This window comes from Dipodomys merriami, unplaced genomic scaffold (assembly GCF_024711535.1).
Source record: "Dipodomys merriami isolate MVZ:Mamm:240054 unplaced genomic scaffold, mDipMer1.0.p SCAF_12, whole genome shotgun sequence".
Lineage (NCBI taxonomy): Eukaryota > Metazoa > Chordata > Mammalia > Rodentia > Heteromyidae > Dipodomys > Dipodomys merriami.
In genome coordinates this window covers 43,129,377-43,145,137 of record NW_027202493.1, presented here as the reverse complement: position 1 = coordinate 43,145,137, position 15,761 = coordinate 43,129,377, and the positions used below count along the sequence as shown (strand labels likewise).

Here is a 15,761-nt window from a genome sequence, read left to right as displayed (position 1 = left end):
CGAGGGTAGAGTTGTTTGAAAGAAACTGTTAAATTATTTTCATGTGCTGAATAACTATGGCCTAAAACTGTTTCATTAATAATTTTATTAGCCAAAGTAATTAAGATTTCTGAGAACTTAAATCAATATTTAGTACCGGTGCACTTAGCATTAAAAAATAGTTAATATGTTAATTTCTTGGATCATTCATTCCTTTCAAAGATGTTCAGTCAAGAAAATTGAATCTTTACCAGTTTTTGGTTTGGGGCCTAGTTGAAACTGTGCTGTCAGCAAATGTTCTCTGCTACTTGATAGAAATTAAAGATAGTAAGTTAAGCCACACAGAGCCCATAAGTATGTCATTTAATAAGAAAGTTTAAATGGGGCTTTACTGAGAGCAGCTAAGTGGGTGTGTGAAGCTGAGTTTCAGTGTCTGAGCATCTAAAGCAGTTCTTACAGTTAAGTCTTTCACATTAAATGGTAGTGAAACCAATGCCTGGCACCTTGTTGCCTGGACTATCGTGTCCCTGAGTGTCCCAAAGTGTGTGCTACTTGAGTCAGCTAGACCTGAGATGACATTCGTCCTTCGTGTTTTAGGACCCCGGTGCCTGGGATGGAAACTCACATTCCAGTTATATTCCTTGACCTAAATGGTAAGTTAGAAGGATCTTCTGAAGGCTTACCCTGACAAGCTAGTGACTTAATTAAATTTAGCCTCTAATCAAGTGTGTTTCTAGACAACCTGTCACCCTGAGGTTAGCACCTCGTTTTTTGTAAGCCCTGTTTTTGCAGTAGCAACAGGCAATGACATCTTCTCGCTGTTCATTGCAGCAGCCAAAGCTCTCCACGCATGCTTCTGTTGCCACCCACTTAAGCCAGTGCTTATGTTTTTCTGCACCTTATCCTTAAGGCAAGAATGATCTGTGGAATAATAACTTGTGGTAGCAGATAGCATGCTTTCTGGTATTTTCTTAGCATTATTTAATGAATTTCTCACATGCACCCCTGCATTGTCTTTTTTTTTTTTTTTTGGTACATAATTTGTTTTGCTGACCCCTTTCCCCAGCATATTCTGTAGGAAGAAAAATAGAAAATAAATGGTTTGATTTAAAGAGCTAAAATGTGAAGGTCAGCGGCCAAGTTCCTAAAACATCTGCAGCAGAACAGTGTACTAAACTGGCGAGTTTGGATGGCTTGGGTATGTTCCTTCCATTGAGCAGAAAGTAAGCTGTGATGTTTGAGATAATCAGCATCTTGTATCCCTGTGTCTCACATGTGTACACACAGAGAATAATATAGGGCCATTATAAATGTCTTTCTGTCCATCCAGTGGGGTGGGGTTGTTGGTTTGTAACTGTTCTTGCAGAACTCCACCCTTCTTTGTTGTGCTCTTGATCCTTGCAGGCCAAGGCGACTGGTCTGTTCTTACATTAGGTTTTCCAGATAGGAGAGGGGTTGCGTATGGAGGATAGGAATGCATGAGAAAATGGAAAACAGGGAGCTTTAGGGAGACCGGTTTGTCTGGATAGATGAAGAATCACTCAGGACTTTGTTCAGTACTCCACACGCTCTTGGGCCACCTCCACCCAGTTGCTTTTGGTGCTTCTGCACAAACTTGAGATGGGTGTGGAGTTGGGAGGTTGGGCCCGAGCCTGGCTGAGCACGGCACTGTAGCATGGTTTTTGGCTGGGGTTTCGTGTCAAGCTTGTAGAGCCTGTGGGACTTCGCCATCCAGGAGCTAGAATTGTCTCGTTTCTTCAGGCCACTAGAAAGGTGGGGATTTTGGATTGTGACATTTATCAGCACATCCTCTGTAACCTCTTCGGCATCTTGGCTCTGTTTGCCATCCATGTGAAATAAGTGTAAAGGCAGCAGTTTAAGATAATGTCTCGAGGTATTGCTAAGATCTGTGAACTATTAAATGGTCATCAGCAGTGGCAGGTGAGATTGCAGAACAAAAGCAAATGAAATCTAAAGCAGAAGTAATGAGCACACTGAAATGGAGCTGGTGGGGGTCGTCCTTGAAAATGATATGTTTTGCCGTGGAACGTCTTTGCTTTCAGCGGACGATTTCAGCTCTCAGGATAATCTCGACGACCCAGAGGCTGGTGGATGGGATGCCACCCTGACTGGAGAGGAGGAGGATGAGTTCTTTGAACTGCAGATCGTGAAATACCACGATGGAGAGGTAAGGCACCAGGCCTGAGGAGGAGCTGATTAAAAAATAGTTTCCTTAGCCTTTTGAAACAGCTGGCAGGAGAATCACTCTACCCTCACATTTCTCACATGTGGAAATGAAAACCTTTCATTACAACTTCCACAAAGAGTGGCGCTTGACCCCCACTCCCTCTTTTCCTGTCTGCCTTCCTGGGGAGGAACCTGTGTTAGTGCAGACTATGGAGGCGGCAGCCTGGGGCTCTGCCCCGTCCTCAGCTCTGTTTCCAACCTCAGAAGTTGCATTTGGTGCACTGAGGTACGGGAGCTAAAGCAAGAACACATGGGGCATTTGCTTTCAAATGCTTTCATGAAGACTTAAAAGGAGGAAAAGAAACCTGGGTGTGATAATGTACTCCTATACTTGCAGCACTTAGGAGGTTGAGCAGGAAGACCGAGCTCAGGGCTAGCCTGGGCTGTGTGGTGAGACATTTTATCCTACATAAAAACAAAAACAAACACAAAATGAGGAGAGAACAGAGTTGATTTTGAAGAGTAAAGTGATGTGATAGGTGTGTCCTGGGAGTTTATTCCCAGGCTTTGAGTGTGCTTGAGAAAGTCTATCAAGTATTTCAAGAAAGAAAACTGATGTGCTGCTTTGCAAACACGCTATTGCTAGGTGGAGTTCCTAATATGTAAACCTAGCCTCGAACACCAGGAAACACTTCTTGCCCTTGGCTGTGTTCTGTAGCACACAGCCAGTTTACCTTTAAGCCAGGGTCAGGTTTGGGTGATGAGAAAGGCTGCAGGGCTGTTCAGGTTAGAACAAACCACAGGGACAAGGCAGCAGATGCAGTGTGTGATCCCGGGCACATTCGAGCATGGACACATTTGAATATGGACTCTCTAATAAGGAACTTGTTGTTGATGTTAAATTTCCTGCAGTTTACTCTAAAGTGGTTCAGCAAAAAGAATATGTGAATGAGCATGCAAGTGGTGGAGCGGGGAGAGGGAGGAAGGAAGGGGAGGAGAGAAAGAAGCAAAGGTGGACAAATGCACCTAATTGATGAATCTCCCACTGTAACTTTTCTTGATGTTTGCAGTGTGTGTTTGTGTGTGTGTGTGTGTGTGTGTGTGCGCATGTGCTTGCTAGTACCTTTTTTTGCTATCATAGCTGGCGTTGTACCACATATGCTACACCTCTGATCCAGCATTTTGCTGGTTACTTGGAGACAGAGTTTCTTAGGCTTTTCTGTCTGAGCTGACTCGGAATCATGGTCCTCAAATCTCAGCTGCCTGAGTCGCTCACATCACAGATGTGAGGCACCGGTGCCAGCTTGAGCATTTTTTTTTTTTTTCAAATAAGGAAAATGAATAGTAAGGCTGGCCTAGAAAGTATCATGCCCTCTACTCTATAGACCGAGCAGTGGCAGCTACACCCTCATATGCTGTCCTCTTTTCAGAGCAGGTCTCAGATTACTTCAGCCCAAGTCACAGAGGCTTCCTTAAGGAGGGGGGTCTTTGAGTTTTGAGAGAAGAGAGCAACATGTGGGCCCCCTTCCTCTGCAGGTGAAGGCGGAGGCCTCCTGGGACTCTGCGGTACACAGCTGCCCCCAGCTCAGTAAAGGCACCCCCACCGAGGAGCGTGTGTTCCTGATCGTGCGAGTGACGGTCCAGCTCAGCCACCCTGCCGACATGCAGCTGGTCCTGCGCAAAAGGATTTGTGTGCATGTTCATGGCCGCCAGGTGAGGCTTCCCGCCTAGCAGCCACAGAGACTTGACCCACAGGCGCCCCACTCATGCCTTCTGTGCAGACACGGTCTACAGCACTCTTGAGTTTTGCTTCTGTGGGTGTCAGTTCCGTCCTGTCCCACGCAGCCCCCTCCCCAGACAGTGAGGAGTGGTCCCTCGTCCTCTCCGAGGCATCAGTGTGTTGGTGACCGGGGGGCCGTGGGGGAGAAGTCGGGTGGCAATGCCGCCTTTGCCTGGGCCCTGGAGGATCATCCGCAAGGGGCTGCTTCCAATTCCCTTCCTGGGCTTTCCTTTCTTTGAAGCCTTTCATTCATCTATTTGGCTTTGGGATAAGGTAAATAGAAAGTTACAAGGGACTTTAGGGAGCGAAAGTCCGTTTACAGCTGCAGTCTGGGTGCGGGTGCTTGCCACGCGTGTGGAGATCACGGGCGTGAGGACAGAAGGTAGACTGCAAGGCGGGGGCGCCCCATGAGGAGAGGAAATCCGTGTGCAGAAGCGGCAGGAGGGGAGGGCAGGACGGCTGGAGGGCGGAGAGCAGAGAGGCGAGCAGGGTGACGAGTGGACCCAGGGGCCCGGAAGGCAGCTCTGCGTTGCTGCAGCTCCTTTGTTCTCCACCTCGTCCCACGTGACGGGGTTAGCTGAAAACCTCCGGGCAGGAATTGAAACTCTTTTTGCCAATATAAGATTTGGGTTGGGTTTTTTTTGTTTTTGTTTTTGTTTTTTGGTCCGGTCGTGGGCCTGAACTCTGGGCCTGGGCGCTGTCCCTCAGCTCTTCAGCTCAAGGCTAGCGTTCTACCACTTGAGCCACAGCGCCACTTCCAGCTTTTTTCTTTTTGCTTATGTGGTGCTGAGGAATCGAACCCAGAGCCTCAGGCATGCAAGGCAAGTGCTCTACCACTGAGCCACCTTCCCAGCCCAATCCAATATAAGGATTTGGGAGGTTTGTTCTGGGGTTCTTGTTAACTGACTTACCTCCCTTTTGTAAGGCATTCTCAATACAGAGTAAAGGGGTGCGGATGAGAATAAACCTGTTCATTAGAAGGAGCACAGTCATGGTTGACAGACTCCTAGATGTAATCTCCACCCCCAGAAATTAATCTTTACTTCTGGATGTCACACTGATATCAATCCTTGGAATGAAGACTGGCGGTAATGTTGTTAAAATTGCAGCTCTTTTGCTTGCCAGCCCAACATCAATAAAACGCAGGTCACAGGGCGACCTGTAGACGTGTACGGCGTGTCTCCCGCTCACTCGCCGCGGCTTCCTTTCTGGGAAGCCTAGAAAGGATTGACAGAGACATACCGTTCTTGGGGTGCATCTTGAAGAGTAATTTTTCATTTCCAAACTGCCATCCTCGTTGCCACACCCCAAGCCGTACGTGGCACAGCAGCTACTCGAAGGCGGCACAGAGAGCGCTTCATGGAGTGATCACATCCGTACCGCTCCGTTTTCTGCATGTTGTTTTTTAATGGTAGAAGCAACAAGTTGCCACATTTCTTCCTGGTTGAAGTAATTTGCGAGTATTGGGAGACAAACCATCTTCTCTCAATCTCAGATATTTAATTCCTATAAGTTGCTTTTGTTTTAATAGCAAGAGCAAAGATTTCCATATGACTCTAATAGATGTGCATCAGCTTCTCTAATTCCTTGCAAATAGAAAACAACGAAGATTTAGTAGCTTCCATACTCCTCTCTCCCACCCTCTAAAAGCAGCTGTGCTCCACCCGACCGTGGCGGGGCTCCGTGTACTACAAATCAAAGTGGAGGCAGTGAGGGGCAAATACACGGTCCCTCCGCACAACGAGGTGCTTGCATCATCTGTGAACTAGAGATCTTGGAATAAGAGAGAATTATTATTAGGCGGAGTTGTGAAATTATGTATATTTAAGACCAAATGGCCTGGTGTTGCCTCTCGGAGTTTTTGTACGGTCCACCTTCCCTTTTGCTTGGGGGAGAAAGGCTCCCTGCCTTCTCTGTTCTCTTTCTCTTCTCATTTTTATTCAGCAATTGCATTCCAACCTCATCTCTGCTCTCTTCAACCTCTGCAGGATGTTCAGACTTAGCAGCATCTCCAAATGAGTCATCTATGCATTAATTCAACAGTTCAATTCTTAACTGAACAAAGAGCATAGTCAGCATAAACAATGACCAGGCACTCTTAAATCATTCTTCATAACGATCTTGCTTTGGTCAAGAATTTAATGCCTGAACTTGTCAATATTCATGGCACAAAATGTCCATCGTGCTGGGGGAAGAAAGCATAAGCGTCACCAGTCCTTGCTTGCATCTTAGTTAGAAGGTCATCATGCTGTCTCTGTAGATGTGTGGCAGCAGCTCCCAGACTTCAGCTCTGTGCTGTGCCCATGTGGGCCACAGGACTGGGCACACACGCAGGTGTCCAGTCAGGTGGCTCTGTGTAGTAAGACGAAGAGGAGGAAACAAATTCCATGGGTGATATGAAATGGGGTGATATCAGAAATAGGCTGGTTGCATTTGTTCTGTGAACACAATTTCTTTTGTGCTGGCTTTTAGCTAATGTAAGCACAAATTTTTGAAGTGGGAAACTATACCTTCTGTTTATTTTTTCATAGGGTTTTGCTCAAAGTCTCCTAAAAAAGATGTCTCATCGAAGCTCTATTCCTGGCTGTGGAGTGACCTTTGAGATCGTCTCCAATATCCCAGAGGTGAAGGATCTGATGTGACTTGAATTTACTAAAAATAAATGCTTAAAAGCTAACTCCCCAAAAAGCCACCTTGCCGAAGAAATACATGTACTAAATGCACAAGTCTAGGGAATTTTCTAATAGTGCAGTGTTGCTTGAGGCCTCAAAGGTTCTGGTCTTGGTATTTTGTTAAAGAGCTAGTCGTTGGGAAAGGAACTCAATGGGTTTTAATTTGTAGAAAAGGATGATTACAATACACCAAGCCTAGCCCAGATTCACATTGGGTTTTAGAAGCAAACAGGAGTCCTGTTTCTGCCTCTTACTAGCAAAGTAAATTTGGATAATAAATTCTTTCATTTGTCCAGTTTGTCACAGGATTGTTTTTATGGATTAAATGAGACAGCGTTTCTAAGATAGTGCCCATGTACTCAGCATTAAATTGTAATAGCTGTTGTTACTGTTACAGTGATTATGAATATTAGCGATGGTGGCTATTTCTCTTTGTGAATACACTGAGGTTTTCTAAGGAGTCAAACAAGTGGGGCTTAGAATGTCCCCTTTAGTTTAGCTTGCTGTCCCCAAGGATGACCTTGGGCCATCTTCTGACTCCTCCCTTGTCTTAGCTACGACTTCTTTACACTTAGAAAACCTCTGTTGGTAGAGTATTTTGTAATGGCTGTATTTTAAAATTAAGTGGTGGCAAGAGTTTTCTCCGCTTCATTTGTACACAAAACTATACTTCTCTTCTGCCGAGGAACTTAGCCCCTCTGCCTGTGAGTGCTGGGCAGCCTCCTGCTTCTGTAAGTGGCCGTCTCACATCAGAGGAGCAGGAAGGGCTCCACCAGAGAGCCAAGTAAGGATTTGCCTGGCTTCTGTCCTTGAGGGCTCTGAGCCATTGGCTGCCGCCACCCGGAGAGAGGGTGTGGACAAGTGTGAGGAGTGTTACACGGAGTAGGCTGTGTGGTCGTGGCTGTGTCTTGCTGTGTCCCCTCTCCCTTCCATACTACGGCTACAGCTACAGCTTCTCGCCATCTCACTAGTGTTGTTGGGTTCTCTCCTCTGTCCAGTGAGTCAGCGCAGTGCCTCTGCACTCCTTCTCCAGACGTCCCTAGGGTTGTACAGCCTCGGTGAACTTGTCAAGATGCTTACATTTCTGGTCCTTTCAGATCAGTGATGGTTGGCGTTTTGTGGGCTTTTTTCTTTGAAGGAAGCAGTTGTGTTAACTATTTTAGCTGTTCTGGGTTTCACCAGCCTGTCATGTCCCCCTGATACCTAATCACCATGGGCAGCGCATTTGAGGTTCCAGAAGCTGGTTTGGGGTGGATTTATTTTGGAATTGATTCTCTCACTTCAGAACTGTGTGTGTGCATCCGAGAGCTCCTGTCGTGTCTTCTTTTGCAGCTCCCCTTGGTTTTCATATGTGTCTTCTGTCCTCCAGGATGCTCAGGGAGTGGAGGAACGAGAAGCGTTAGCAAGGATGGCAGCCAATGTGGAAAACGCAGCTTCTGCTGACTCAGAGGCGTACATCGAAAAGTACCTGAGGAGCGTGCTGGCAGTGGAGAACCTCCTGACCTTAGATCGCCTTCGCCAGGTCAGCCCGGGCAGCCAGGGCAGCCAGGGCAGCCTCGGGGTTCTGTGCCCAGCTTGGTTCTGTGCTTGGCTTTCTGGATTTCACAGTTCTGTTAGTTGACCTTGAACAGCGCAGAGTGACTGTAATGGAGTCACTCTGTCTTGTTTGTGGTCATAGCCTTTATTTAGCGAATGAGGAAAACCTGCCTAGAAAGCGCGGCTTTGGATGTATCTCAGGTGTTTGTTCTGTGTCCCCATGCAGGAAGTGGCCGTGAAGGAACAGCTGACGGGGAAGGGGAAGCTGAACAGGAGGAGCATCAGCTCTCCCAGTGTGAACAGAGTGAGCCTCCTCTGCCTTCCTCCTCCCCTGGGACCGCTCTCTGCACCCCTTGAATCTTGCTTCAGCTGCTACTTGCTTCAGTGCATTGATTGACGTGTCTGATCTCTGCCCTTCCGCACTACCTCCCCCCCAGTCTCCCTGCCACGGTACCCAGTTGGAGGGCACCGTGTAGGAGGGCATTGAGCACACCCACCTGAGAGACAGTCACACGTTGCTCATAGTCCTCCCGCTGCCTTGGCTGGGTGTCAGGAGTTTGGATGGAACTAAAGCCAGGCTAGCCAGGTGCCTTGGGCAAGAATTCATCTTCTGAGCTTAAATTATGCTTACATTGAGAAGTCTGGAGTAGACTTACAGACCGTAAAGGCCACTGGGAAAGTGTGAAGGAGTAAAACAGGTTTGGATAGCTTCATACTGGTGGCTTAAGCTTGTTGATTTTTTTTTTTTAAGATCTAGATGTACTTTACGTATGTACATATGTACTGTACGTATGTCATATGAATCATGAAAATAATTCTTCCTGAAAAATATGCTCATGGCTCCTGGATGCATTTCCCTTCTCTGCATTTTACATAAATACCCCTCCTTTTCCCAAAGTGACAAGCAGGAAAAGCAGGGCAGGCCCCGCACTGCAGCACAGGGAGCAGCGAGCGGGAGGGGCTCCCGCTGGAGAGCCACACATGCAGAAATGCCACCCGTACTTCAGCACAGTGTCCTCTCTTTCCTTTAGAAAATACCCTGAGGGGCTGGGAAGGTGGCTCAGTGGTAGAGCGCTTGCCTTGCATGCATGAGGCCCTGGGTTCGATTCCTCAGCACCACATAAGCAAAAAGAAAAAAGCTGGAAGTGGCGCTGTGGCTCAAGTGGTAGAGTGCTAGCCTTGAGCTGAAGAGCTGAGGGACAGCGCCCAGGCCCAGAGTTCAGGCCCCACAACCGGACCCAAAAAAAAAAAAAAAGTTTAGAAAATACCCTGATAGAGGTGAGGATTGGTATTTGGGAGGCTGAGGCTTACATAGTTGGTGAGTTTACAATCCCAGGAAAGGCGTGCAGTCTCCGCAGGATCCTGGCGGCCCAGTGTCTGTGTTACCACAGAAATGCCTCCCACTCACCAGGCCGGGGTCGCCCAGTGCAGAGCCAGCGTCCGGAGCTGACGCAGGTCTCTTGGAGAGTCAGGGTAACACCTGGGGGTTGGCTTGTCCCAAAGGCTGCAGTCTGGGCCCCCATGCTGCCCTCCGGCTCACCCTGGTATCCAGAGCTCTGCCTTCTAGATTGTGTGCACCTGCTTCTGGCAGGGACTGATCTTCTGCCCTTTCTTCTCAGTTGTCTGGAAGCCGACAGGATCTGATCCCCTCATATAGCCTCGGCAGCAATAAGGTGAGTGTTTATAGTGGTTTCTGTCAGTGCTAGACCCGAACCCTTTCAACTTTGTATTCTCAAATGTTTTATTATTTAAAAAATTTTTTTTGGGGTCCGGTCATGGGGCCTGAACTCTGGGCCTGGGCGCTGTCCCTCAGCTCTTCAGCTCAAGGCTAGCGTTCTACCACTTGAGCCACAGCGCCACTTCTGGCTTTTTTCTTTTTGCTTATGTGGTGCTGAGGAATTGAACCCAGGGCCTCATGCATGCAAGGCAAGCGCTCTACCACTAAGCCACCTTCCCAGCCCAGACTTCTCAAATCTTTCATGTGATTATTGGTTTAACCAATAATTTGCATTATGGGGGTTTGAGCTCAGGGTCTTGTGCTTGCCAGGAAAGTGCTCTGCCATTTGAACTATCTGCCTAGACCTTTTTACCTTATTTTTCAGGTAGGATCTTGTGTTTGTTTGTTTTTTCCTGAATTGCCCTTGAAGCCCTTGAACAATAATTCTCCAACCTTTGCTTCCCATCCAGCTGGGATTACACCTGTGAACTTCTATACTTGGCTGCTTCTGTCAGATAGTCTCATTAGCTTTGCCTAGGTTGGCCTCAAACCTCCATCTTCTTGACTGTTGAGGTAGCTGGGGTTTCAGGTGTGAGCTACCATGCCCAGCCTCTCATGTTACTTTTGCATTCCAGAACTCTACCTAAGCATCTGAACTATATCACACATATTGGAAAGTGCTTATCTCTTTCAATTTGTCATTTCAAATAAGGTCTTCTGCACCGTCTTACTGGGGTTTAAAAAAATGAGGTTTTTGGTTTTTTTTTGCTTATATTCACCTTTCTGGTTGGATTTTTAAATCGTAAAGTACTGATGTAATTATTGAAATTTTCTGAAAAATAAGAAAATTACACATAAAATTAGTATTGTTTGTTAGGAGGAAGGAAAGTAAGGGAACAGAAATTTTGGTAGTAGAATTTGTTTAGTTTGTTGTTTATGCAGCTTTGTCATGTAGGAGTTGTAAACAAAGAGTGACTTTCTATTGACACAGAAAAGCGCCAGCTCTCCTTGCCCCTGTCCTGCCTGGATGTTACAGATCACTTTGTGCCTATCACCTTCCAAGGGCCCTGGCTAGATGCTGGCTCTGTCCCCTGTGCGTAGTGTGCTCTGCACTGCACATGTGACTGTTAGGATGTCAGGAGTGGACGTTGTACGTGGCAGCGTGGGTAAGAGCTGCTTCAGAATAACTGGGGTGGGGGGCAAGTGCATAACAGAAAATGAGCTACTTCATTTCTAATGTTGCATGCAGTTCATCATCTTATTGTCTTTTAAATTGTTCTACACTCTTTTTTTTTTTTTTTTTTGGTTGGTCGTGGGGCTTGAACTCCGGGCCTGGGCGCTGTCCCTGCGCTCTTCAGCTCAAGGTGAGTGCTCTACCACTTGAGCCACTTCAGTTTTCTAGTGATTTATTGGACGTAAGAGTCTCACAGACTTTCCTGCTTAGGCTGGCTTTGAACCGTGATCCTCAGATCTCAGCCTCCTGAGTAACTAGGATTACAGGCGTGAGCCACCGGGGCCCAGCCACACTCTATTTTTGAATGTTTTTGATACCTTCCTTACAAAAACTTAGAGAATAGTAAAGATAACCAATTGCTTAATTTTACCATCTAGATTGTTAGTTTGCCTGAAATGAACCACGCACACACACATAGTTAAAAATCTTATTTTCTGATCTATTAAGTTGCTAGGGGTTTTCTGTGCCAGGCATGACAGCACCTGACCATGGTCCATGAGCTCAGGAAGGTGAGGCAGGAGGCCCGACACCAAGACTGGCTGAGGTTGCTGTTCTTTCAGATTTATTTTTCATATTTTAGTTGTGATCAGTGAAGGGGTGTTTCTGAAAGATTCATGTTTGCTTTTTTCTTTCTTCTTTTTTTCTTTTCTTTGGAGACTTCCTGCATACCTCAGTTTTCAGAAAGCCAAGGAGAGGTAACGAATCCATTAGGTTTTCCTAATGAGTAGGGTACAAGTTCTAGCCTTCTCTTCCTGCTATCTGAGCCTTCCCACACTTGATCTTACCTTCACAATCCAAATGTAAAGTAGTTCGATATGGTACAGTCCTTACCCATCTATAGATGGTGCCTATGAATTCTTCTGACCCCAGAATTTTACACAGAAGGCTTATCTTTGTTCTTCTTCAGGAAAGGATTTGTCTGAGAGCATCTGAAGTTGAGATGCTGGAAGCTGCATCGGAGATGTCTCTAGATTACATTAGTCACCCACCTCAAAGGCTTGCATGGGCTCTGTCTGCTTTCTCTGTTCTCTTCCATTAGCCCATCTGTGAAGGGGAAGCTCAGAAGAGCAATACCGATGAGAACGCAGGTAGCACCGGACGTGCTGGGTCTCCCGTCGTAGCCCCCACTCGAGAATCTAGGGATTAGCTGAGGTGGCACTGAGAAGCTGGAGAGGCACCAGGACAGGTCCTGCTTGCCTTCCTCTTAATGGTTTGTACACGTAGCACAGAGCCGTCCGTGGCAAGCATCTGTGACATCGGGGGACAGGTGGGCAGGCATGGAAGTCGTGGCATTTGGGCTTGTGGGGCAGGAGAGGACCTGGGAAGGCCCTAAAAGCAAACTCACTGTTTTCTCTAATAATACTTTGAACCCTGCCAGCCTGTTTTGCATACTCCCCTCATGCAAGAGAGAATTGGAGTTGTTTTACTCAGCTCAAACAAGATCAAATCCATGGACTAATTAATCTTTTGAAAAATAGAATTTGATTATTGTGAATTTCAACTTAGGACCTAAAAGATAAGTCTTTCAACTGCACACATAAAATATGGTTTCTGATTGAAGTGATGTTGCTATTTTACTGTTACCAGATGTTCCATCATCATTATAAGGAGGGGTTTTTTTTATTGGCATAATTAAATTTAGCAGCCTTTTTATAACCATCTACAACACATATTAGGTGCAAAAGTAATTTCAGCCTGTTGCTGGTCTTTCCACCTCAGTATTGGCTGTGTATTGAGGTCTTCAGCAAATGTATTGTTACCTCTAAAGTGCTAGAGAGGAAGTCTGCTGTCACCAAATGATCTAGCACTTGTCACTCCCTGGAGTTTCTGGTGAGATCAGGGCTCCTTGTGGCCTGGATGGCTGAAGGATGCTGGGTCAGCACAGCTGAACCGTCTTTTAGCCACGTCACTTTCCCGAAACTCCTCATCCAATGCTGCCCTGCTTCTTCGGGCTGATGCCAAACATGAGTCACTGCTTTATGGCATTACAAGCGGCTTTGGACCTGAAATGTCACTGGCACTTCTCTTTATTTACCTCTGTAACTTTCCTTATCACAACTGGGCACTTTTACGGAAAAGGGTAAAGAAAGAATTTGGATCTGGCAGGAGAGCAGGGACAGGAAAGCCAGTGGTGTTCTGCGGGCCCAAGCAAGGCCTCGGCTCTTGTCTTGCTGACCAGAGCCAACTCCAGACAATTGCTGGCTTGCAGAGAATTTTATTTCTTTGAACAGTAATCCTCTATATTTATGGAATCACCTGGGGCTCCACAGGAAGCAAGGGTTTCCTCTCTCGTATCTCTTCATCATGGCCAATTCTGAATTCAGCCAACATTCCGACTGTTAGAAATAGCTTAGAGATTAAATGTTTTGATGTTTCAGGTAGATAAGGTAAACTCTGGTAGGAGCCAAACCCAAACGAAACTCATGTCCTGGACCTGAAGATCTGAGCTATTGAAGAGAGGAAGCTCCACTTTACTCACAGTCCCAAATTCATAGCCTCTGAAATACGTTTAACTGAGTTGCTTCCCTCTTTCTCTCTCTCATACACTTTCTTTTGTGTCTTTCTCAGCACTTCAGTAAAGGGAGAAAAATGCTATAGACCATGACATCAGATTTATTAGAAAGACAGTTCTTGCCATACCCTGAGCACAGATTTTGTCTCTACAAAAGAAGTATGTGCATAAGCGGGCACCAGTGGCTCACGCCTGTAATCTTAGCTACTCAGGAGGCTGAGATCTGAGGATCGAGGTTCAAAGCTAGCCCAGGCAGGAAAGTCAGTGAAACTCTTATCTCCAATAAACCACCAGAAAACCAGAAGTGGCACTGTAGCTCCAGTGGTAGAGTGCTAGCCTTGAGCTGAAGAGCTGAGGGACAGCCCTCAGGCCCAGAGTTCAAACCCCACGACTAATAAAAAAAAAAAAAAAGAATTATGTGCATAGCTGTGACTCTGCTTGTAGTCTAGCCACTAAGGAGACAAGGATCTGAAGGATGGAAGTTTGAAGCCAGCCTAGGTAGAAAAGTGCAAGAGATTGTCTGAAGTCATCACATCATCAAAATTATCTGAAATCATCACTTGAGGCATGGCTGAAGTGGTAGAGTACCAGCCATGATCAAGAAAGCTGAGCAAGAACCCAAGGTCCTGAGGTCAAGTCCTGGTACTGAAGAAGTGGGATGGGGAGGGAGGGAGGGGCAGAGGAGAGCACACAGTGCTAGAAAAGGAGATGGTGAATAGTGACGCTCTGTCAGGTGTCTCCCTGAGCTCGGGCACCAGCCGGAGGGAGAAGGTGTCATGTTCTCATGACCATCACATCTGTTCTTCCTTCAGAAGCAGGGCCTGCGCTACTCAGAGCATTCTGAGACCTGTCCTAAACAGTCCTAAATACTAGAAACGGGTGGCCTGTGGTCCCTCACGCTGTTATAGCTGTGAAGGTGGCTGGGTGGCCCTGTGAGTCACGCTGTCTCACAGGCCCACTGTGTGGCTGGGCAGCATCTAAGTCTCAGCTAACTCTAGTTTTTCTCACCTGGAACATCTGGGGGTGAGCTAGGAAGAGTTACTGTGGCTGTTCTGTCTTGGGGGTGACATGGAGTGGAGGAGTGGCAACTAGGCTCCATGCCTCTGAAACTCAGCCCTATTGCTCTAGGAAAGAGGGGAAGCCCACGCCATTTTCACTGGAGCCGTCTGTGTGGAAATAGCACAGATGCTGACTGCCAACCAGCCGCTTCGTTTCCTAGGGACAGTGTCAGCTGCTAGACAAGGAAGAAGATGACCTAAAACAAGAGATTCAGTGAAATACGTTGTCTTGGGAGCAACCCTGTGTGCACAAGGCACTAATCAGAGCACTCCTCCTCTTCCTCTGAGAAGCTCAAGGCTTGCTGCCTCAGTGCTGTTCAGGGACCTGATTGTGATGTCCCAGGGCGCACAGAGCCTAATTAGATTTGAGTGCAAAGGACATTCACTGAACGTGAAAGCATGCAAATCACTGTATGATCCATAGTCCCACAAGTGCTCCTGCAGTTTGGTATTTCAGTCTCTGCCCCCATCCTGTGCCCCCTGTCTGTTTTGTTTTCTTGGCTTCCTGCCAGGGCTGAGCATCCAGGCAGTTTTAAAAGTGCTATCAAGTGCCGAGCGGTTCCCTGGGAACAACAGCATTGTCGGTGGTGCACACGATCCACATCACTTAGGGTTTATTGATTTTTTGATTTTATGATCAGTACTTAGGTTGCTGCTAAAAGCAGATAGATTCTTAATATGTATCAGAACCCTTCAGAGCAGTGGGGACTCTCTGTTTGCATTTTGCTTTGCCCGCAGTTTATCTGGACTAGACAACATGAGTTAATAGTTAGGGTCATTCATCTGTGGAATGCTAGCTGAAACTTATATTAAGTGCCGTTATTAAAGTCTTGTGACAAACCCTGAGTGATTATCAGAGGATCAAAGGGAACATAAATGTAAAGCTCCCCACTGTACTGTCCATGAATTTGTGCTTCCACGAATTTCCTGTGGATGGGCAGAAAGGCCCACACCTGTGCGGGGGGCGGGGGGGGGGAGAGGTCGCCCTGTGGTGGGAGTTATCCCCAGACAGGAGCGCTTCCTTCAGAGGAAATATCCTAATGCATCTCTTTGAGGAGGCCAGAGAGTGTGGCAGAGAGCATGCTG

At 46.8% G+C, this 15,761-nt stretch overlaps 1 protein-coding gene across 3 annotated transcripts in view; it reads left to right on the top strand.

Annotated features, from left to right (window-relative positions):
• Kif13b (kinesin family member 13B) overlaps positions 1-15,761 on the top strand; it is a 138,476-nt gene that overhangs the window by 99,414 nt on the left and 23,301 nt on the right. For all 3 annotated transcript variants that reach the window (XM_070016776.1, XM_070016777.1, XM_070016775.1), the window contains exons 29-35: positions 577-632; positions 2,043-2,167; positions 3,703-3,879; positions 6,478-6,570; positions 7,988-8,140; positions 8,381-8,458; positions 9,774-9,827. In XM_070016776.1, the coding sequence (XP_069872877.1) occupies positions 577-632; positions 2,043-2,167; positions 3,703-3,879; positions 6,478-6,570; positions 7,988-8,140; positions 8,381-8,458; positions 9,774-9,827 (736 nt within the window). The remainder of the gene's footprint in view (positions 1-576; positions 633-2,042; positions 2,168-3,702; positions 3,880-6,477; positions 6,571-7,987; positions 8,141-8,380; positions 8,459-9,773; positions 9,828-15,761) is intronic.